Source organism: Pithys albifrons, chromosome 3, assembly GCF_047495875.1.
Source record: "Pithys albifrons albifrons isolate INPA30051 chromosome 3, PitAlb_v1, whole genome shotgun sequence".
Lineage (NCBI taxonomy): Eukaryota > Metazoa > Chordata > Aves > Passeriformes > Thamnophilidae > Pithys > Pithys albifrons.
In genome coordinates, this window is record NC_092460.1 from 27,363,559 (window position 1) to 27,387,445 (window position 23,887).

The 23,887-nt window shown below is 38.6% G+C and overlaps 1 protein-coding gene across 2 annotated transcripts in view; it reads right to left on the reverse strand.

Moving 5' to 3' along the window:
* The window catches only part of KDM7A (lysine demethylase 7A), a 67,230-nt gene that overhangs the window by 29,089 nt on the left and 14,254 nt on the right, over nt 1-23,887 (reverse strand). For both annotated transcript variants that reach the window (XM_071551126.1, XM_071551125.1), the window contains exons 2-7: nt 12,225-12,310; nt 5,726-5,843; nt 4,728-4,888; nt 2,634-2,775; nt 2,196-2,382; nt 1,203-1,365 (exon numbers count right to left, since the gene is read on the reverse strand). In XM_071551126.1, the coding sequence (XP_071407227.1) occupies nt 1,203-1,365; nt 2,196-2,382; nt 2,634-2,775; nt 4,728-4,888; nt 5,726-5,843; nt 12,225-12,310 (857 nt within the window). The remainder of the gene's footprint in view (nt 1-1,202; nt 1,366-2,195; nt 2,383-2,633; nt 2,776-4,727; nt 4,889-5,725; nt 5,844-12,224; nt 12,311-23,887) is intronic.

The following is a 23,887-nucleotide window of genomic DNA, read 5'->3' on the forward strand; positions in this document are numbered from 1 at the left end:
TTACAAACAGAGACAATAAACGCCATTTCTCGCCAAAAATATATCCTTTTAAAAACATTCCTCAACAGCCAGAGCTAAGTGCACACTGAGGTCCTCACCATGGAGTATTTATTCTGCACAAGTCATGAGCTAGAACAGTAAATACTAAACCTCAGAGGTAGAGAACTGAACTATGAGAAAAATGCAGTAGTCTCTAAAGTCCATGACAGAATAAGGCACTGACTATAATCTTCAAGCCTTATTCCAGAAGGAGAATCATAAACCATTTTCCTGCTCTGTGTATTTAAACCTTCTTTTACCCCAAAAATGGAATATAGCACTCAGAACAAATCTTTAATAATAAGAATTATTTATATGGATAGGTTGGGTAAGTGAAAATTCAAAAAACTGGCACTCACTTTATTGGCAAAATATGGTTTGATTTATTAAAGACTTGCCAGTTTATAGTACTTTGGATTTTGGATGGGGTGGGGTATTTTATTTGAGGATCTTGCTGTGTGAGTTCTTTTTTAAGTAAAGAAGTTTAATTGTTTTGGCATTTCCTACAATAAAAAACAAACCAAAAAGAACACCCAATTTGTATTTTTAATCCTCCAGGCTACAGCATAGGAAAGTTATGTGATGTTTTTGTAATAATTATAGCTAGTGGGTCTTGAGATATTCAAATCTGTAAAAACAAATTTGTATTATAAAACTAAGATAAGAATTCAGTCTGGATACTTACAAATAGTGAACAACCTGGGCTCCATAAATTGAAACTTCAAATTAAACTTCAATTATTTTGCCTTCTAATTTTTTAATAAACACCTTTCATTCTCTGATAATCGTTATGAACTTTAGGCAAGTTTCAAAGTTAATTACTTGTTTGAACAACCTAAATGCCTAAATTTTTTCATTATTCTCACTTATCCAAAATTTTAAGAGAATACCAAATGTTAATAACACAATTATTTTTTTTTATATTCTTAATTCATATTGATTAAACATGCTAAGTAGTAAGAGTAAATAATAGGAGTAATAGTAAGAGTAAAATGAGATCAGCTCAGTTGGTTAAAACTTGGTTGTAATAATGCCAAGGTCATGGGTTCAATCCCCTATGTGGGCCACTGACTAAGAGTTGGACTTGATGATCCTTGTGGGTCCCTTCCAACTCAGAACAGTCTGTGATTCTGTGATGTACATGCTTGATAATAAAATCTTACCTGTTGGAACAAATAAAGTGTGTCCTTGCTTCACAACACATTTGTAACACTTGTCAACCTTGTCCCCAAAATACACTTCACTCTGGGTGACAGATGAACTCCAGGACTCATAAAGAGCCAAATTCTCATCAGTGGGTTTAATCAAATAGAATATCTTCTCACCCTATTAAGGAAAAAATATCAAATAAATTAATGTCCTCCTAGAGGTACACTACAACCTCTGAGCCACTCCTCATGAAGTAACAGATTGATCTAAATGGTAAGATTTCCATCTTCCCACCATGGCATGTTCAGGCTTCCCAGCTGTAATCCTCCCTAAGTTTAGACATGATTCAGTAACGAGTTGGCGTCTTATGACTCAAGGGAAACAAACACACCAAACAAAGCTTTTCACTGGAGTATAACAAATTCCAGCTTTTATGAAGTATGGATATGTGTACACATTGCAATGAGAAAATGTGCCTCTGCTGTGATATATACACAGTCAACATTTGTGAGAAGAATAAAAAGTTGAGTATGTCAATGATTTTAATTCAACTACTCTTTTTCCTACTAAACTCTCACTCTACCACCTACCAGTCTACTAAAGTGATCAGTCAGCCAATTACAGTCTAGAAGTTACCAATGGCATGCTAAAATAAAAGCATAAAAATGCAACACCAAAGGTCAGTAAATCACTTTCAAGCTTCTCCCACAGCTTTTCAAGCACAAAATTTCATACAGGTGACAATGCCACAGCAGAAGGCTGCACACTGAATACATTTTGTTTCGTGCAGTCACAATCACCCAGACAGTGGCTGAGCACTGGAACATGCTCCCCAGGGAAGTGGACCCAGCACCAAGCCTGACAGAGTTCAAGACGCGTTTGGATGATACTCTCAGGCACATGGTGTGACTTTTGGGGATGGTCCTGTGCAGGGGTCAGTGTTGGACTCGATGACCCCTTCCAACTCAGCATATTCTGTGAGTCTGCACATCAAGAAGCATTCATACCCAGAGAACATGGTACCAAACTGATGTTCCTCCAAAATCAATATGAAAATCAGTATAGCTGTCCTGGACACCCATCAAGCAGTACTTCTGAACAAAAGGCTTAGGGAAGACAGAATCATCTGGCCAGTAGTTTTCCACCCATGAAAGCTTTCTGGCAATATCTGGTACTTCCACTAATTCGGACATCCTTTGAAAACAAACAAAAAATAACTGTAAATATAAACAGGAGTAAGCATGTCTCTTTTTAAATGACAGCTTCCTACAAAGATTAATGAGTAACTATTAAGTATGTTTTATACCCACACTACATCACAGTAGCTGTCTACATAAAACACACATCCTCCTCTCTTTCCTACTATAGGCATTGCATTTCTACACATATTGTTTAGCTTAGCGAAAACCACTTCCTACATTCAAGGAATAGAAGTCAATACTCACTTTGTGTCCGAGAATTCCAGGCTGATCACATTCAATACTTTGGGTCGGTCAGGATTTGTGAAGTACTTAATATAATTATGGAGCTTCATTTTGCTGTCTGCTTGTCTTGCTACATCTATGACATCTATCACTTTGTCACCACCTGTGAAAAACAGGACAACTCTCTTAAGGCTATCACAGATTAAAAAAGACACTTCTGGTGTTTAAGAGGATTTTAACTGTTTTCCAGTCTTTATCAAAACATTTCTGCACAAATACTCCACTACTAGCAGTAGTCTCTTGGATCAGAAACAGACGAGTATAAACCAACTTTTTATTAGGTTTAACTTTAATCACTATAATCAGCTACAGAGAGAACTGAAAACACTCTAAAAATAAGTCCTCTTTCCTGTGGTTAACCAAAAAGAAAGAGTAGTCCAGAATGACTGCATCTCACTGGTTTTTTTAAAAATAGGACTGCAATTGGCAAGATTAGCATGGAGACAATTATCAAGACAGATCTATTCCTCATTTTTCCTATAAACCATCAGCACCCCCCTACCTTCCTCATATAAGTGCACAACTTGCAAGCACAGTCATTTCATTTAGTAAGTATCATGAGTGTGCTTCATTTCTGATGACAACAAGCATTGGTTTACACACCATGTATTTTGAAGTGATACCTCCAGAGAACTAGACAAGCAAGAAGCAACCTTTAGCCAAGACAAAGGATTAACAATAAAATTATAAGAGCAATTGTTTTGTGTCCATTTACTTACACAATGGTCAAATTTGACAATTTTTTTCAGAATGCTGGAACATATCTAGATGTACATTACATATATAACCACTTGAAAACTGCAAGTTTGTGACATCTCAACAAATTCCAGTTGAAATAGTACTTATTCAGTTTTCTTATTTTTTATTTCAGTAATAGAAAGGTAAATCTGTGGCATCTCAATTTTTTCCCTAAACTGGACAACATGGCAGGTCAAAACACATGTATAAGGGTGAGATGATCAAGTTTCTGTTTGACACTGAAGAGGCAGTAATCCAAAAGAAAATAGTCAGAAGCATCATAGTGATAATGAATCTTTAAAGCAGAACACACATTACTGTTTATCATCATAATGGTAACAACGTTCCATATTCTGGTGCCTTTGTAAAATATTGATGGACAGAAAACCTACTTTCAGCACATACCATTACATTAGGTGATCACAAGAACACATACACAGACTTCTCAACTGCACGATGTGTTTCAGGAAATGTCCTGCTGGAATTGGCTCAGTCTCTTTCTCTGTATATATGTATGTAAGACTGGGCTTCATGAACAAAGATTTGGGCAGGGCTCTCCCCATGTGGGTGTGCCTTCCAGCCTGCACAGTGGATTTTTTAGGTGAGGCACAGCGTGCGCAGAACTGGCCCCACCGTTTAAGTCCTGAGATCCATCTGCCACAGCCAAGCGAGCTTGGACGGTGACAGTGAAGTCCTCAGGACTGTCACAGCAACCGGTACTAACTGGGGCTGACCCTGCTGAGCATTCGAGATGTGATGGGATGGGATGGCAGGGAGGCATTGAACTGCCGGGGGATGGTCCCCACTGAGACTTGAGCTCAGGACCTTGGGATTCAGAGTCCAGAGTGCTCTCCTTTACACCACGGGACCGCCCCCTTCTTTCTCTATATTACACACTTTAATGAGGCTGAAACAATTACAGACTGCTAAGGCCGATTTACTGAGTTGTTTTGACATAGCCTAACTATTTAAACTTACTAATCATAAGAGTGATTCATTCAAATCCTGTTATACTTTATTGGCTTACAAAATATAGCAGAAAAAGCTCCAGCATTCCACATGTAACTTGCACTGGCATTAATATATTTAAAAGTTGAGAAGTAAGGCAGTAGTCCAACCATGTATCTACCAAACAGACACAGCGGGGAAAAAAAATAGAGAAAATAAAAAAGTCCCCAAATCACAGCTTTAATTTTACTCTCTAGTCTTGAATTTAGAATAAATATGTAGCACTCTGGAAGCTCTTATAATCACACAAATATTTATTTTAATTTACCAGCAGGATCATTTTAATAAGTACTCCAGAGTGACTCTCACCTACATAGCGTTCCACATCTAAAACGGAGAAAGTTGGTGGAGGAAGTCTGAGTCCCAGACCATCTAACTTAGGAACCATAATGGGAACATCAAACCCATGTTTCTCCAGGTATCTTTGTGTCAACTGGCTTCCATGCATTTTCAAAATTACTTCATCAGCACTGGTGGAAAGAAAGGATGGAGTATTAGCAGAAAAGCATCCTCCAAGCACTACTGAAAAAAAAAGTTTCAGTTTGGGGAAGGACACATGAGAATGGCTACATGTGAATCCAAAAGAAGCAGATAGAGTACAATTATATTAAGCATATAGTTAAAAGACAAAGAAAATAAACTCAACAATCAAAGAAACTTTTACTGTCACACATGACCTGGGAACTCATTCATTCTAGATGACTAAAAAGGATGGGGAAAAGGAATTCTCAGAGAAGGCATTAAGGTACATGCTGCTAACAATAACCACCACCAGCTCCTCTAAAGAACTCTAAGTCATTATGTTCCAGTGAGAGAGCCAATCAAGATCAGGATGAAAGTATAATCACGTCTCCACTCTCCTCTAACGCATGTGAGAACGGATAGACTACCAGGCTAATATGAATGTTCTGTGTTATTTGGAATGAAATTGAGAACTATTCACAAACTACTGAAATAGACAGACAATATTCTGACAGTTGAAGCACAAAAAACCCCCCAAAACCAATCCGTCATGCTACTGCCCCCAATCCCCCACAAAAAAACCCAAAACCCCCAAAACCTCTCACACCACCCTGAAGCAGTCCCAACAGACAACATTCCCAGTGCAAAACTGAACAGGGGAGGCTACTGCATGAAAAGGCAAACGTATTCATCTGAAACATGGATGGTGAGCAGGGAATTCTAAAGCAGGAGGAAGTTGCCCTGACATTCATTTTCTGAAGCACAGAAATGTTAGTTGCCTCCCCTATGACACACTCAGAGGACAACACTTCTTTGCTTTTTCCCACCAAAATGTGAGTCCATACCTCGGGAAAGAGCGAGCCCGCAGCTGTTTAACGAAGGTCCGTGTTCCCGCCTGCACCGGTTTGGAACCATCATCCGGCTCTGTGTAGTCGTGTCTGTGCCAGTTTCTCCTCTTCTTCACTACAAGTTTCAGAAGGGTTAAACTTTGAATTAGTTAAATCAGATGGTTCAGATTAGCAGCCAGCCCATCAGTGAGCCAGACATGCCTCAATCACATTACTATGATTAACAAACATTTTTTTAATCAGGTGACACTCTACCTATTTGCAACAAATAAAATCTGCAGGACACCAGGTAATAATCCTCTATACTTCTGCAGCTCCTTCTGTGTGAGAACCTCAGTGCACATTACACATGATTCAAGACTCCATATCCAGTGCAACACAAATAAACAGCTGCAGCCTGAAGGTTGTCCAAATCTAAAACATCAGCAACAAAACTAGAAATTGAACTTTAATTTCTGAAATTCCTTGGACTTTTTTCTTTTTTTTTTTTTAATAAATGGAAAAATCAAACCTCTTGAACATCCACAGACTTCATCTGACATATTCAGACAAAATTAGCAGGACTAATCCCATTGTGCTCTCTCACCACATAAGCATGCCCATCTCCAGTCTGGTAATACCACTGCTGTTCACTACCATGTGATGTTAACGCTTGTATCTCCGTAACAGTTTTAGGTGCAAACTGTTTTGGGCAAGTGTGACCTTTACAATATATATAACACAATTACTGCACCCCAAAACATACAAATTCTGAGTAATGTGAAGCTTTAATGCACTGTTACAGATATGAATAGGAAACAAAGGATAAATTAAAGTTTGATTACAATTTGGGGAATCTGAAACTGATAGTTCAATAGCAACAAAATTGCATTTTTAACAGTTCCTTATACTTAAAGGCCCAAGGAAATTGAAAAAGTCGATATTCTCATAAAATCTGTTGTAGTGGTCTCCACATGAGCCTGGGCTTGAACACGTTCAGGATATGGCCTCTACCCCTTCTCTGGGCAACCTGTGCCATCACTCTCACATTAAAGAACTTTTTCTTTATATCTAAATCTACCTCTTTCAGTTTAAAGTCATCACCCTTTGTTGTTTCACTAAAGGCTTCTGTAAAAAGTTGCCTCATTTCTTACAAGACCCCTTTATATACTGAAAGGTTGCATTATAAAACATTGTAAGCTGCATGCAGCCTCCACGTTTGAATTTTCTGACCTTGAGTGCAGCAGAGGACAAAGTGACCTATGATATTATGGTGAATTCAGTGCCTGTCTTCAAATTTTCATTATTTCATGACAAATAATTTCATAATGGATATTTCATAGATTCATCTTCATCAACAACTCATTTTGCATCTTCATTTATAAAGAACTCAAGCTGATGGCTTTGAAAGGAAGTCCTTGGTTGTATGACCTGTTTGTTAGCAAAGTTCTCTCTGGAGCACTTCCTCTACACATACAAGCCTGCAGCTCCCATCTTCAAACTTTCAACAAGCTGAGAAGCATTATGGCATCACCAGGAGGTGCCCCAGCAAAAAGAACCATCTCATCACATGAGAAAGAAACTCCAAGAGTGCTGAACTTTCTATTTACTTGCCAGCCTATTACTTAACACACTAAGAATCATACTAAGGGTACAAAAAGTTTAAGGTTGCATTTCAGTTTTTCCTAAAAAAGTCAAACACTGCTCCCCAGCTAGATAGAGTGTCTGGAGAGCAGCCAGGCAGAAAGGGACCTGGGGGTACTAACTGACAGGAAGCTCAACATGAGCCAACAGTGTGCCCAGGTGGCCAAGAAGGCCAATGGGATCCTGTCCTGTATCAAAAATAGCGTGGCCAGCAGGACCAGGGAAGTGATCCTTCCCCTGTACTCTGCATTGGTGAGGCCACACCTTGAGTACTGTGTTCAGTTCTGGGCCCCTCAGTTCAGGAAGGATATTGAGGTGCTGGAGCAGGTCCAGAGAAGAGCAACAAGGCTGGTGAAGGGACTGGAGCACAAGTCCTGTGGGGAGAGGCTGAGGGAGCTGGGGTTGTTTAGCCTGGAGAAGAGGAGGCTCAGAGGTGACCTCATCACTGTCTATAACTACCTGAAGGGAAGTTCTGGCCAGGTGGGCGTTGGTCTCTTCTCCCAGGCACTCAGCAATAGGACAAGGGGACAGGGGCTCAAGCTCTGCCAGGGGAGGTTTAGGTTGGATATGAGGAAGAAGTTCTTTACAGACAGAGTGGTCAGGCATTGGAATGGCCTGCCAGAGGTGGTGGATTCTCCAACCCTGGAGGCTTTTAAGGTGACACTGGATGTGGCACTGAGTGCCATGATTAGCAAAGTGGGGTTGGATTAAGGGTTGGACTTGATGATCTCGGAGGTCTCTTCCAACCCAATTGATTCTATGATTCTATGATAGCTGCTACTGGAACACTGCCCCAAGAAGATGTACTGACACCAGTTTTGTAATGTAACCACTAATATTAAGCAGAAATGTAGTCACATATGCTAAGGAAACTCAGAAGAGGGAAAAACTCCTATTATTGTCAACACAAAGAGTGTTTTACAGGTGCCTGCCAACCAGTCTGTAATATCTGTAAACATGACACCCAGAGAAAGAATTGTATTAATACCAATTTTAACTTCAAGGAACAGTCCATTCTTAACTTGCACCCAAAATCTGAAAGAATTGCTAGCAACGCTGAAAACACAGCTAACTGTAATGGGAAGCTCAGGATGTAAGAGGGGGGGAAACAGTTTCTAAAAAGAAAAAGAATTGGTGCTCCTCCAGAAAAAATGATTGGTTATATAGGAATAACAGGCATCTTATAGTCATTACACATAAGAGGTAATTGCTCCTATTGATGAGCTATTTCCTGCAGACATGACAACATGTATCCTTTAGAAGACATTTAAGAGAATAAACTGACATTTATAGCTTCTTGCTAACCTGAAAACCAGTGCTGCTTAATGACCCAACTACCCAAATACTGTAAAACTTCATAAATAATGAAGCCAGGTTTATTAAGTTTTCAAAGCTATTTTCTCAGTCACAAAAAATAATACATGAAATTAGTAGCTAATACTAATTTTCAGTAGACTAGTTTCCCATAAATTCACTGCTGTTACAACAGCTCATTAAAATTGTAAGACGATACAGCTGCTTAGATTTTATAGCACATAAAGACGTTCTGAAGTCTGACTTTACAACACTGAAAAATCAGAAACTAAAATCATTCTTCTACTTGGCAACGTACATCATCCTCTCATAACTAAGAGAACACTGAAGAGCTGAAAACAATAATGAAAACTTTCTCTGCTTATGCATCTCTTAATTCCAGAACTTTTTCAACCCCTTGAGACATTACAGTAACAAGTTGCAAAAAAAAAATTAACTCAAATTAAAACAAACAAATAAACACTACATAAGTTAAAACTGACATACAACACCTCTCCTCCCAACCACTCCAAACTAGTGGAAGGATCCATTGTTCATCCTTTGTGTTCCTGAAAATCGAGGCAAAACCCGCTGTGACAACACTAAAATCACACACACTAGAAGTTCATTAGACAGTTATAGGGAGGGTGAGAAAAGGAAAAGAGTGCCTGGAAGTTTTCATGAAAAGTAAGCAGAAAGCTTAATTTTTTTTTAATGACATTCCTTACATGTTGAAAGCAATGGGACAGTACCTGCACGTACTCAGCAGACACTGTTCCTGCCCTCTCACCCTGGACACTGTTTGCCTCACACACCAACACATGGCAGAGCCCAAACAGGACTAGCATGAGGTGCACACTCTGCAGTGAGGCCCCAAGTCTGGGAAGTGGCACTTCAGGGGACTCCCAGGAACCCAAAAGGCAAGAGAAATGTTCACATGGGAAGACCGAACAAGTTTAGGGAGCACACAGTAAATTACAGAATACACTGCTAAGAGCTGGTACACAATGTCATGTTGACAGCTCAGACCAAGCAAGGGCATTACTACCAGAAAAAAAATACAGGTTGGGGAGGGGGGATTTTCAGAATGTGAGAAAGTAAAAACCAGATGAAGAAAGTACATCCTGAAAACCACAGTCCCGTTACATTCCCTGCACCTCGTGCTCTCTCAAAGCTGTGGGTGTTAGAGGCTGATTGCAGACCTCACTCCCAGCATTCACATAAACAGATCATTTTCAGAGTTCGTGATCATTGAGAAAACTATGAAAATAACAAAATGTAATACGAAGACTCTAACCCAAATAATATTTAAAAAATCCCCTCCACAGTGTATTACTATTTTTTATAATGACTCTATTTTAATTATTTAGGATTTTAAGATTAATTATTTAGCATTTTACACACACAGCTAAACGCCTTGTAAAATTGTTGTTCTTTCAAATCAAGAAGAGGATTTATTTTTGTTTGAAATGCATGAAGATATTGATTGGTCTTTTGATCTTTCCATCTAAGTATGCAGTAGCTTTCTCTTCATTATTGGAACTTCTACGTAATTAATCTGGTAGGAAAGTAACCACTCATTTGTACTACAAGGCATGTGTTCCTTCTATAATTAAATTTTTTGCACCACCTCATTTGAATATACAGATATGTATTATATATACTGATGTCTGTTGATATCACAGATATACCTGCCCTCTTAAAAAGCTGAATTTTTGTCTCTTCCAAAACTCTTAGACAAAGTGATTTTATATTATGAAGCTGTAAATAAAAATGCCTTTTTTTACTCACATACATAATTTCATATGACTGAAGCACTCTGGAACATTTCTGCAACACTTGATATCATGAGACTTTATCAGTCTCTCTAACTAAACACTGAAGTCAAGAGCCCAAAGCACAAACTACCATAGATTTGATTCTGACAGCTGAGAACAATTAATAAAATTCCTTGTGAAAACATATTTCATTATATCACCTCTGCCTGGGTTGGTAAGTGACATGTCTGAAACTACTACTAAATCTAGATGATATACACACTTGAGGCAATATGATGTAATAAGGACAAGTTTTACCACAGATTCTTATCTTTCTGAAAAGACTATCAAAATAAAAATCACTCTTATCTCACTGTCAAATTACTGGAGGTGAGACAGTGCTTCCATTAGAGCTGGCAACTTCTGCACTGGGAGAAGGGTTATTCACAGCCACCAGAGTGAAGCATTTTGGTTCTCCCAAGTGAAGAGGTGAAAAGAAGTTTCAAATGTACTAGTTCATTATTCTGAAAGTCTCATACAATCCCTCTTCTACTCCTCTTCCTAGTCCCTCTACTCCATAGAAAAAAAAGAGACAGAAACATTGGTAAAGAAATGGCTACTGTTTGTACTCTGATTGTGAGTTGACATAAGATACATATCATGCAACACATACTAATCACATCAGTATTTGATGCTTTATCATTTTGTTCATATTCCCCAGGTCCACCACTGAGGGTGTAGTGGTTTTAGAGTTATTTCCAAATGTAAAGTAAATTCAGCTTTGAAAAATATTCTAAATCTTAAGTCATTGTTGACTATAAATCATTATGTGGTCTTCAAGTTAAAAAAAACAAACAAACAAAACAAAACACAAACAAACCCACATTAGAAAACACAAATGACCACGACACTGCTTGGAGCTGAAAGGCACACATTGCGTATACATATTTTTCCAGTCTGAACACAGAAACTTAATTCCTTGTTGGGAAAGTGAAATTCATTTTTAGATTTTTTACAATTCTGTTTCCATTTGAGAACAGAAGTCATGGGGGAAAATCCAGGGAGTTGGATAAAGCAGAACCCTTTCAGTAGTTACAGACAGACAAAGCTGTTCTGTTTTTCCACTGCAGATCTCCACGGCAAATTTGTCTGCTGAAAAGAGAACCAAAGAGATGTCTCTTGCCGCTCAGTTTCACACTCTTCTGGTTACTTGGGTGGAAACTTGTTTACAAACAAGAAACCTGAAATTTGGAGCTGTGTAACTTCCTGGGACATGAATGGGGGTGAGAGGGTGCACAACAAAAGCAAAACCAAACACAAAATAAACAAATGCTGCTCACAGGATGTTCATATTCATGGATTTCTCTGGAGGGTTGTGGCACACAGCCTTAAAACCATCAAGAAAGGTAAGACATCTAACCCTTACATTTTTTCAAGGTTGCCCTCCAAGGTATTAGAATTTTGATAATTAAAATGCAGTAACCTTGAAGCCATTTTTGCATTTGCTTTTTTTTTAATTATTATTCCCTAATTTTCATTCTTTCACTGTCTGCCAAGTCCAGATTGTTTTCTTCTAGCTCTGTGCACTTTGATTTCTCTAATCTATTGCAGTGCCTTATATTTTATTCTATCTGCATCTTCACATCAGGATGGCTTGTTTATTTTGGGGGTTTTTAATCAGTTCAGAGTTAGTCATGTAGAACCAGCACCTTCTAAGTAATCAAACTCACTGTGAATGTTCTTCTAAACAGTCTTTTCCAATTGTACATGAGAGAGAAAACAATCTGAACATGTAAAATGAAGTTTGGACAAGCCATACTTACTCAAAGACGGTCCATGGAGAATTGCACAGTTGGGACAATGGTATAGATCAATGTCAACAGCGTGGTGCTCCTCCACCCCGACGCAGCTGGAATGATAGTTTTTAATTGTTAATGAGAACACACAGAAGGTTTATTTTTCAAGCTAAAAATAATTAAATCTCAGATTTTTATCAAAACACGCTTACTCTACAAAATTATAAAGAGATACCAAATTATCTCAACTGCTGGGTTGCCACAAATTTTGGGTAATAAATTGTTTACCACTGAACAGCAAATGCCATTTAAAAAAATGACAAAAAGAAAATAAATTTCTTTGGAAGTGAGCAAATCCAAAATATATACACACCATTACCTCTCAGCCCTCCAAAAACCTTTGATCCTAATTACAGGAAACAGTTTATGCAATTTCCCTAATAGATGTTATGAGTAAAAAATAGAATCTGAAGTTTACGTGCTGTCAATTTATAAAAGATATAAATGGATTTTTTTTCTTGTTTTTCTTTTGCAAAAAGCATATAAGTGACTCCTGTCCCCAAGATGAATTAATGAAGAATACTTTCCTGTTCTTCCTGAAATCTTTACAGTAGTACCAACTTCGTAAGTTACACAAGTGACCATAGAAGTGGTTTTGTTTTAAAACAGCAACCAGTACTTTAAAGAGCACTTCAAAGATGTAGTGTTTTCCCAGTGCACATTTTTACCTCCATAAAAATCAAAGTGGGATTAAAATTGAAACCTTTATAGTACTCATGACAAAACATCTACATTGCTTATATCTAAATAACACAATTTTAAAGTCAAAATTAGGTACATTTTCTTAGAAGTTGAAACACTAGAGGTCAATTCGAGAAGTGCTTTTGCACAAAGTTCTCGAGAAAGAAAACATAAACTCTGCTTGTGGTTGAGTCTGAATCCTGGCAGAGTTCTTCATTCTCTAGAAAGTTCACTGACACTTGCAGGATTGCTGACTCTACAGTCAGTACAGAAGCAAGAGGACAACACTGAACATTTACACCAAAATTAGGTATGTTTACTCAATGTATTCTAGAAACATAAGAACTCAAACGGTACTCCAGTCACGTAACCCATTTCCTATCAAGATTGTAATGGCTGCTTAAGCACTGGAGCTTTGAAATGATCCAGCTCCACGAAGCCTTTCCCAGCAGCCGAGTGGCAAAGTGCTGACACGCTCCAGCAAGTGTCAGGACAGGCTGCCAAACAACCCCCGAACAGTCTAGCACAGAAAGCACAATGAGCAAATCTGACCCGGGACTGAAGAGCATCTCCCATGTAGCTGTCAGAGAGAAAGACACCACTTGGAACTGCCTGTAAACAGGCTCAGCCCGTTCTACTTCTCCATTTGGTGCATACCACTTGGAATTTAGAAATTACACACCTTTTTTATATGCACACTATTTTAAAACCTAAATACAAAGCTCTGCTGCCACAGTTCACCCCAATTCTTGCAATATTTAGCATCTGCTTTAAGATCACAACTGCAGGAATTGTTATTACATGAAAATCCAGCTGACATATAAACAAAGAGGAAGGCAGAATCAATCTTTAAAATGCATGTCCCATTTCCTTCTGCTTGTGTTCTCTCTCTTTTTATAGAATAGATGAGTGACTCATAATCCTATGTATTATAGGAAAATTGTTTTTAAATGTACACTCTAAAAGCCCCAAATGAGAAGGCTGGATTTATACATCCTTAGGAATCTTATTATTTGAGCTAAATTTCTAATTTTTTGACAGCTAAAGATATTTATGTTGCACTTTATCTGGATCAAGTTTGCACTTCATCCTTTTTCTTGGTGTTTATCTAATACATTCACCATCACCCCAATCAGGTTATCTTATGAACAGTAAGAACTTGGCATAAAAACACAGTAATACCTTCAAGCTTTGACAACTGTTCATCATATTCCATTTTAGAATGTCAATTTTATGGTCTCTGATACAGGTAAAAGAATTTCTGCTTTATTTTGAGGCTTAGCACTAACCACTTTTCTGGCTTGATTAATTCCATACCCTATCACAAAGGCACATGGGGTTTGTGTAGAGAGACTGGAACGGTATTAAAATAACTGGAATAGCCATTCAATAAGGAGAGCAAACATTTTCAGTCTCCTATTTATGCTGCAAACTCAGATCTAACTGGAAAAGCGAAACAATAACTGGACATCATGAAGTGACTCCAATAGCAGTTCCCTGAGTGAAGCAAAGGGCAAATGAGGTGCCAACACCTGCAAGCACAAGCACTGCCAAGGATGCCACAGAGCACATCAATCACACACAGAGCCATTACCAGTCACTTTCCTGAGTTCCTTTCTCCAACATACACAGATGACTCTGACATTAATCACTCTGGCTACTGGCAAGCAATCAATTACTGTGGTAAGTGCAACTTCAGACCTGAGCATCACAGCAAGGTCACCAAGAGGTAGCAGAGAGCCTGGACAGCATTAACACACTCAAACACAGCAACACTCCCAATCCACTCATGTTTTCCTTAATGAAATATTACCTTTCACCTCGCAATCTACCCAATCCATTTGGGTTGAAATGTCTTTAGTATATATTACGTAGTTTCTGAATTACTCATCTCCTGCAGGGAGGTTGTAAACTAATCCTCGAGAATGGTGAAACATTTACAGTATTACAAAACATGGTACAATAACACTAATAAAAACCCCAACTGTACGAGACCATGCAAAAATACATCTCTAATTCTGTTCATGAAGGTGGAAGGGCTGAACAGGGCCAATCTTACTCAAAATGTTCTATAAGGAGTAGCAAAGTAGAAAGAATAGTTAAAAATAGATGCCATGGCATCAGACTCGGAATGGCCAGACACTCATAACTTCCCCAAGGTGTCCGTATCAAGGCAAAGCCAACACGAGGTAGCAAATTCACCATGGAACTGCCAAGTTTTTTCACACACAAGAACATGTCCACTCCTGGCAGCTGAAGTTTGAGGAACCCGTTCTCCAAACTGAAATCTCACTATAAGGTAATTTTTATTTAGTCTGAACATTTGATTATTGTATTTGTAGCTATGCAAAAACAGCAAGTGTAAATAAAAAACAATCAGGAGAGGACAATCTCACATCTCTGACAGGTACCAATGGACCTCTGCTCATCTGAAAAGGGCAAATAAGGTTTCTTTCACAGCAGGGAAAAAATCCTGCAGGGGCTGTTCTTTACTGCAGTATTCTTATTAATTTGGAATTCAAGAGATGAGTACAGATAATTCAGTATGACAGATTCAACAGCTATTTCACAATTATGCTGCAATGTCTTGTACAAGGAGTTTGGAAAAGTCCAAACCATTTACAGGAAGTGCTATCCCTGGAGATGGAACTGCATGGTTGTACACTGGAGGCCACCCAAAGCACCTGGCACGTCTCTCCCACAGCAACACAACGTGAACAAGGATTGGATCCATGTCAGTAACCACAAGGGCTGCTGCACCTTCCAAGTCTAATAATACCTGCTCACTTTCAATCCAGTCTGGCTTTTCTCTTCCCTACTTCTGATGTTGTCCAGAATGACCACAACATTTTAGAGACTGTTTAACTGCCTCTGTTGGTGTGACAAAGAGTTCTGGTTGAAGAAAAAGCTTCAAAGCACTCTTGATTCAAGGCCTTTTTTTCAGTGTCCTTAAAGGGATATGATTACATGAAAAGCTAATTATCTTCCTATTAAATTATTATTATTATAATCATCATTATTACCTTATTAAAATAAGCATTGTATGTACTATACCCTTATAAAAAATTCCAAGGATAAAAGAGACTGATTACACAGACAGCACTACAAAAAAGTTAAGCAATTAGAGAAGTCTGGATGCCCATTTTCCGAGTTTAATCAGCAAGATACACCTACTAGGAAATTTCCAAAATTCCCTGTACACAAGACACACTGAAAATATAAAATATCATTGGGAAATTCTCAGTGATCTAATAAAAGGACTGCAAAAACATATAAATCACCATCAACAGGGAAAAGAGGTAATTTGTTGAGATGTTGGGCTGTACACAGGACACCACCCTCTTCAGTTCAGCCTCCTATTCCCTTTCCTCACTGCTGCAATTCCATAAGGTTCTTCTTCAGCAGCACATGCAAGCCAACCAACAGGCTCACCTTTCTAAATGTCTTGTACATTTTAGGAAGTCTCCCACAACAGCTTCCACCTCCCTGCACACCCACACGGCACCTTGTACCTGTGAGCTTCACAGGACAGGCCATCCCAGGCATGCCCACCACTTATCCAACATTGTTTCATCGGTACTGGTTTACAACCAGACACTGATTTGCAGCCCCAAAATGATCCAAATGTTTGGGGTTTTTAAGTCTCTTATTTCTTACTGGGATGCAGTAAGTTCAAGTCCCAAGACCTCTTGGTTTTCCACAGTCTGAACTCAACAGTTTGACTTTTTTTGCTGTCATTGTGTAGCCCAAATGCAGGTTAGGGGCTTTTGACAGTATGTTTGATTGGGCACAGAACCTTCCATCTTTTCCATGCTATAAAATTACTAAAAACCACATTTCCTAAGAATCCCTTATACTCTCCCTGAATAAAGACTATGGACAATCTTTTTCTTTCCCTGCTATCCTGTTTCTGAAGGAGAACTCAGCACATCCTTTTCATGTCCACCCCTGCATCAGCATCCACAACCTTCCCTTGTTATGCCTCAGCGAGCATCGCAGGCTTTATCCGTAAAAGGAGAAAAAAAGCACAGGTCTTGACATCCAGTAGGGGAAAAAAAGAAATCAACAAAAATCCTGGAACAGTGGAAAAATACTAGAGGTATTAGAGCATGTTCCTTGCTACCAGGAATGCAGGGCTATAGACAATTACCAGGCACACAGGCATGTTTCCCATTATCTCACAGAGCAGATCCCCAAAATCCTTTTTCAATTTCCAGTTATCCACAGAACAGCCAAGAAGATACACAGATAATGAGTCTCTACTGTGTCTCGACAGTGATGAGAAAAGGAACAAGTCAATTCAAGAGACAGCAAAGATTCATTTGTAACAGGACAGTCTTAACTGTCCAAAAACTGAAGTCACCATTGCAGGGTTCAGTTTCCCATAACATCAAACTGAGCATAGCTGTTGCTGCTGAAAAAGGTCCCACCCTCCTTCCTCCACTGCCTGACCACAGGTTTCCATTGTTTCTCTCCCCAGATCCAAAGCATCAGGGAGCCACATGACAGGTCAGTTCAGTAAGCTGATCCAAAGGAAAAGAAACAAACTGCCATTCAACCCACTTTTTCAGATAGGCTTTAGAAACCTTAACAATAAGATTCCTATAAATAAAAAATAAATAAAACAATACATTACAGTCATATGCCATTTTTAGTAAATATATAACTTAATATTATTTTAGAGACACTATATATGAAAGAACATATTCTGTTGTTTCTACACTGTTTTGTCTTTCTGAAAATGATTGCTGAACAATAGGAAGGAGATGACTGTTCAGCTGACAATGTAGCTTTTTAGTGTCAGGCCCTCTCATCATATTTCAAAATCAACAAGCACAAAAGTACCCTGAGCAAATAACTGTGTAAGGGGCAGGCGTGCATTATACCCAGCTTTCCATCTTACCTGTAACAAGGAGCATAACAACCCCCAAAATACTATTGCATTTATTGCCAAAATAAATGAGCGAGCTTCCAAGTTATGCAAAGAACAACTTCTCCTACTCCACCCCAAGAACGCAGAGAAAAGCATGGGGCAGGAAGTTAGTTTGGCAAATTTTAAGGAATTCTGGTCAGTCATTTCATTCAAGCCTATGCTTTCCAAGTGGGAAAAGGATGCCAAGTATGCAATATTTACAGTTAAAACAATGGAAGTACTAAAGATGTCACTGCCACAACCGCCACTCATCTGATACAATTCTAAAACACTTAATTAGGAATAGAAAGGCAAAGACAGTGTGACAATACTGTTGACAGACTCTATACCATCCCATAGAACACAAACAGCTAAAAAATTAAATTTATTTAAAGAACAGTTTAAAACTTAAAATAAATATAGTGAGCTCTTAAAACCTGAACCTCAAGCCAGCTGCATTTCCCCTCCAATTCCTCTCCTCAAAATGCATAAGATTCCCCAAAGGAATAAAACTGACCAAAAGAAATGACAAAGCAACACAAGAAAGAGAAAAGAAACAGCAGCTACCTCTTTGTCTTACCGTGATAAGCATGGTGACAGTTTTGGAATCACAACAGACTTACAAGGATTTACTTTGGCAATCAAACAATTTTAGAGAAATGGCAAACTTACATACACTGGATACAGAACCAAACTGCCTCAAAATAAATCACAGGGAAAAAAGCACAACATAAAAATATCTGAGCTTTTGATTTTGCCAAATTCACTTTCCGAAACACATTTTAATCAACATGCATAAATACACTTTGAAAAACCATTTTAAAAACAGAAAAACAGAATAGCAGTTATATGTAGCAAACATTCCCCTCTCTCAAACTTACCAATTTTCACCAAGAGAAAAAATTAGTAACACAATTTTTAAGCTTTGTATAGACTATGTGCACGTTGGCCAAAAGCACACCTGCATATTCACTAACACACCTTCCACTGACCAAGTTCGTAAGAACAGAAAAAAGACATTTAAGGCCAACTCTCGAAATATCTACAAATACACCAACTTATTAAATATTGCATCATCCTACAACACAGATAAGAATCCCAAGAATAACAACGCTGCATGCCATGATATGCATAAAACTCTGACCTTTGACTGGGCAGAGACATCTGTTCTGATACTTCCATCAGATTAACCATCAAATTGCACATTAAAAATGTTAATGTTCATTACACAGGTTTATCCTTCCCTAATGTAATGGAAACCCATTGCTCTTAAATTACGTAATATTTCTCAGAAATCAGGCATTGCAGTAACACACACATGCAGATGGGTATATGATCTATTCTGAATTCCAAAGGGCCTTCCCAAGACTCAAACTTCCTGCACCTTTCAAACTTTAAGCTTGATAGCTGTGCCAGTGCTGCCCTTTCAGAAGCCACTTTTAATGACAATTCTCATGCACATTTTTTCCATTGAGAAAGAAAATAGTGTACATAATTTCTTTCTTAGGTAACAATGCTTTTTACTCCCTCAAAGCACAGAGGTTAAAATAAATCTTGTCAAAGAAAGCTCAACTCCACAGAACAGACTCTGAAAAGTAGAAACCTAACAGGAAAATTACGGTCAATGAAACAAAGCCATCAAGTTACACGTGAAACAGATTCAGCTACAAATACAATAAAACCTTCTACCTACACCCAGGAAGTAGCCACATATTCAACATAATCATGCTGCCTAAAACCTCAGGGAAACAACAGTGATGTACATTATTTGTTAAACTGACTCTTCCACTCCACAAATCCAGTCCAGTTTGAAAACAAATCGATACGTTTTCAAAGCTCAACATACACTTCTTATCCAAGATCTGGATTTTAAGTACAATTTATTGAAATTGAGAATGAAGGTAAGAAAGAAAGGGTCGTAACTTTCACAAAATACTTTGACAACTGCATATTTGGTATCCTCAACATATTCTTACTTCTAATCACCCAGGAAAAGACTGTGAGAAAAGCTGGTTTTCTATACAACGATTTCATGCAACTGTTGGGAACTTCAGCAAAATAAAGCAAAATGACTGTTCAAACTGAAGATCAAGAACCACATGCTCAGAAAATCCAAAGAGCAAAACATGCAAAAACACACACTAAGGTCAAACAATCTTTTCACTACGATGTAAGACTGCCAGACAGAGACACCCCAGCTCAGATTCACTCATAATGGCATCGATCATCGTGTATTATGTGAGGCAGTTTTATGAGAAGTACTTTTCATAATGACGATTTCCTGACAGAGCCAAGCCAACATTACCAAAGTACTTCTAATGTATTCCTTCTGTTTAGTATCAGCTAGTGAGCATACACCAAATTTCTCCATCCTTCCTATGCCAAATGTGATTTCTAATTGCAGCAAGCTGCTAAAAAGAGCACTTACAATTAATTTTTGTGCCCTGTCCTTTTAGAAACACTGTTTTACAGAAATGAAGGTCTGAAGGTGCTTAGATGTTTCAGTGTAGATTTTGGCAAAATAAGCTGCCTCGAGAGGATCAAAACAATAATATATAAGAAAACCTCAGCACATCTCAAAACTAAACAGTTTGCCAGTGAGAGCAGAGAGAAGAAAAAAAACCCAAACAAACAACATTTTAGAAGCAGTTGTGATAACTAAAGGTCTTATTTCAGTATGAAACCAATGACAGAAACCAGGATGACACCAGCAAGTGAACCAAGACACAAGATTTGTAGGAAAGAAAAAAGAAAATATACATTGATCTGTCATGAAGAAATTCTTTTTTAAAACCAGCAATCTGTGTAATCCTTCACATATGAAGCAAAACGCTCTGCTTGGGAATTCAGAGACATTCTCTATAGCAGTTGAGACTCATCTTTCTCCATTCCTTTTCCCAGCACAGCCAGACTGACACACCAAAGAGAAGGAGGAACAATAGTCCCATCTGACTTCAGGCACTGTGTCCTCATGGAGCAGCAACTGGTTGAAGCCTGTTGGAATAAATGGGAGCTATCCCGTCCTTCCCACAACTGATGCAGGAAAGAGGATTACCATTGGATTTCAATTAATTCCAGGAACACTGGAGTCTCAATTTATCTGACCACAACCAACATGAACTTCAGTTCGGGTTATAATGCACAGTCTCTGTTTTCCCATGAAGCAGCAGTGGGCCCTCTATACACAGAAGAACACACATAACAGTTATTTGTTTCAGAGAGAGGACATTGGAAGGGAGTAAAAAAGACAGAAAATAATCACCTCCATAAACACTAACGACAAAGGTTTTCTAGGTGCCTAAGTTTTACAATGATGTATTTTTATCTCCTCCTCAAGACTCTGAGTCAACAGAAGTTTGCCTCTTCCCCTGAGATATTCCAGTACCGAGTAAAACCCCTTGACATGTAACTGCATCTTATTTAGGTAATTTGTCTTATTTCAATTTTCAACCAGGGTTATTCTCTTGTAATTGTGCTTACAAAGAGGAAAAAAAATTCAAAACTTACAACAAGCAAAAAAGATTACTTTAAAATAATACTTTTAAAACCAGAGGTTTTAAAGACAGAACAGACATTCTGTCTCAATTGTATGAACAGAAAAAAACCAATCCAAAACAAAAAACCTCCACGCCAGATCCTGCCACCAAACCACAAAATCCTCAACCATTTAAAAGAGCTGTCATAGCTCTCCTGAAAGAGACACCTTTACTGAGTGTCTGTGTGTGGTTGTGTTCTACTCAAGAACAAGCTCTATAGAAATAAGAGGGTAAAAAAGGGAAGTCAATTTACAAATTAATTAATCATTCACTCATTTAGGAATAAAGCAACAATAACAACTTTAATACAGCAAATTAAGGCTATATATATTATATACATATTATGGAATCACCATCTCTGGAAGTGTTCGAAAAACGTGTGGATGAGGCACTTGGGGACATGGATTAGAGGTGAACATTGCAGTGTTAGTTTAATGGCTAGACTCAAGGATCTTAGGAGGTCTTTTCTGATCTTAACAATTCTATGATTCCATGATACATAATCTCGACACATTTGCCTGCCTCAGTTTTCACTTTCTTAGTTTTCAGTCCTCATCTTCTTCACCTCCAACTTGCACAGACTCCAACTAACTCCCACCAGCCATCCCAACGAAACATTCCATAGGATAAGATCTACTGGCAACCCAGTTCTTTGACCACAATCCACTGAAATTCCAGTTCCAATTCCAGGGCAGCTTTCCAGTAGGCAGAGCAAGAGCCTTTTATACACAGAATAGACATATTAGTCACCTGTTTCTAAGAGAGAGGTCATCGGAAGGGAAGAAAACAGCAATTAATTAAACACACAGACACCCTATGAAGAGAACCTGAGGTTCAATCCAAAATGACAAACAAACCCTAGGAAGCCATTACATGACATAGTTTGCATTATTCTAACAACTAGCACTCACTGGAAGAGGCAGGTCACTCATTTCCTTCCAAGCAGGCATTCCTATTCCCCTTCCCCGTGATGTTCTCGGTACCAAGACAACCTGTTTTCCCTCGTTTCTCTGGCAGAAAGCAATCCAGGCAGTCTCTGTCCTGTTTATCAAGATACCTTACAAGGCACTTTGGCAACAGTCACAGCCAATCCATGAGAAGGAACGGGACTATGTGATCTGGAGAAAGGGACGTGAGAAGTCTGACCTGCTCCTCTTGCCCATGCAAGTCACTAGAGCTGCTCAGGCTGCCTACCCTTGGACTTCACCTCCACTGTTCACCGATACCCAAAACTAGTCAAACCTAATGGATAAACTGCCAATAGCTTAACCAATTAGATTGCAGGGAACATCGCTCCCTGCATCTGAGAAACTTCCTTTAATCACATACTCCACACAACATGCAGAGACTACCAAGCCCAAGAGATGCAGGCACTGGCATTAGATGGACTAAGGTTTTCTTAGCACAGCATTTAAGGGGGTCTCAGTCTGAATGCCTTTGGGCACCCCAGTCCTTCTCTGATGGAGTGTCTGATCAGTTCCTTGAGATCAGTTATCCGCAGCTCCAGCTACAGAGTAGCTGATCCAAGCACCAGGCAGATGTTTGACTTCATGCCATGACCAGTATGTTATTTGCCTACAAAACACTCTGTCCAGTATCTCACTGAAGAGTGACTATAAAACAAGTCATCCAACAGTTTGGAAGCTACATTTCTAAACCACATCAAACATTGTTTTCCATAAGGCAGGTTAAGATCAAAAGGACAAGCTTTCAGATAGATTCCCACCTTCTAGTCTGAAAGAAACATGATGACCATTTTGTAGCAGGAAGAGATCTATATGCTCTTATTTAAAGAAATACCACCCAAAGGGAAACAACAAAATTTAATGTTTGGGGTTTATTTTTTAGAGACTGATCAAAAAACCCTCACTAAGGGTACTTTAATACCCACTGACTTGCATACCAAGTCACAAGCAGTTTCTAAGTTCCAGAATTACCTACATCTAAGTCTCACAAGAAAAACCGTTTATTACAACATTCTTACGTAACAAGCATCTCTAACATCAGCTTTAGTTCAACCACCTCTTTTTAGGCAATCTGCACTGTGAGCATTTTTTAATGCATTTGGGAATATTTTGGTATGTCTTTAGCAGTTCCATTTCCTTCTCAACAGCTTGAAGTGTTGAATGTTCCTCATCAACAAAGTGCATGGACTGCAGCCTCCTACAGAGAGTATTAGCTGGTTATTCTGGTTGCCTAATGAAGATGAGCTGTTTATAAGGACTGTGAAGCCTGACAAGCACTATCAGTACTCTGTTATTTCATGCACTGCAGTCTGCAAAGCTTACGACAGCCTTAGTAACGCTGCCAGTGGTCACCATCAGATCTGTCTAGTTCTCAACTATCTCAAGTGATAGAGAAGGTTTGGAGGTGAACAACAACAAACCCACAGTGACTTCCTAACCAGAGGGCATTGATTAGGACACTAACGACTGTTTTTAAACTGTGCTCCTTCAATTGGAAAGTGATGTCACGAATGATTTGAAAATATGACTCTGCCA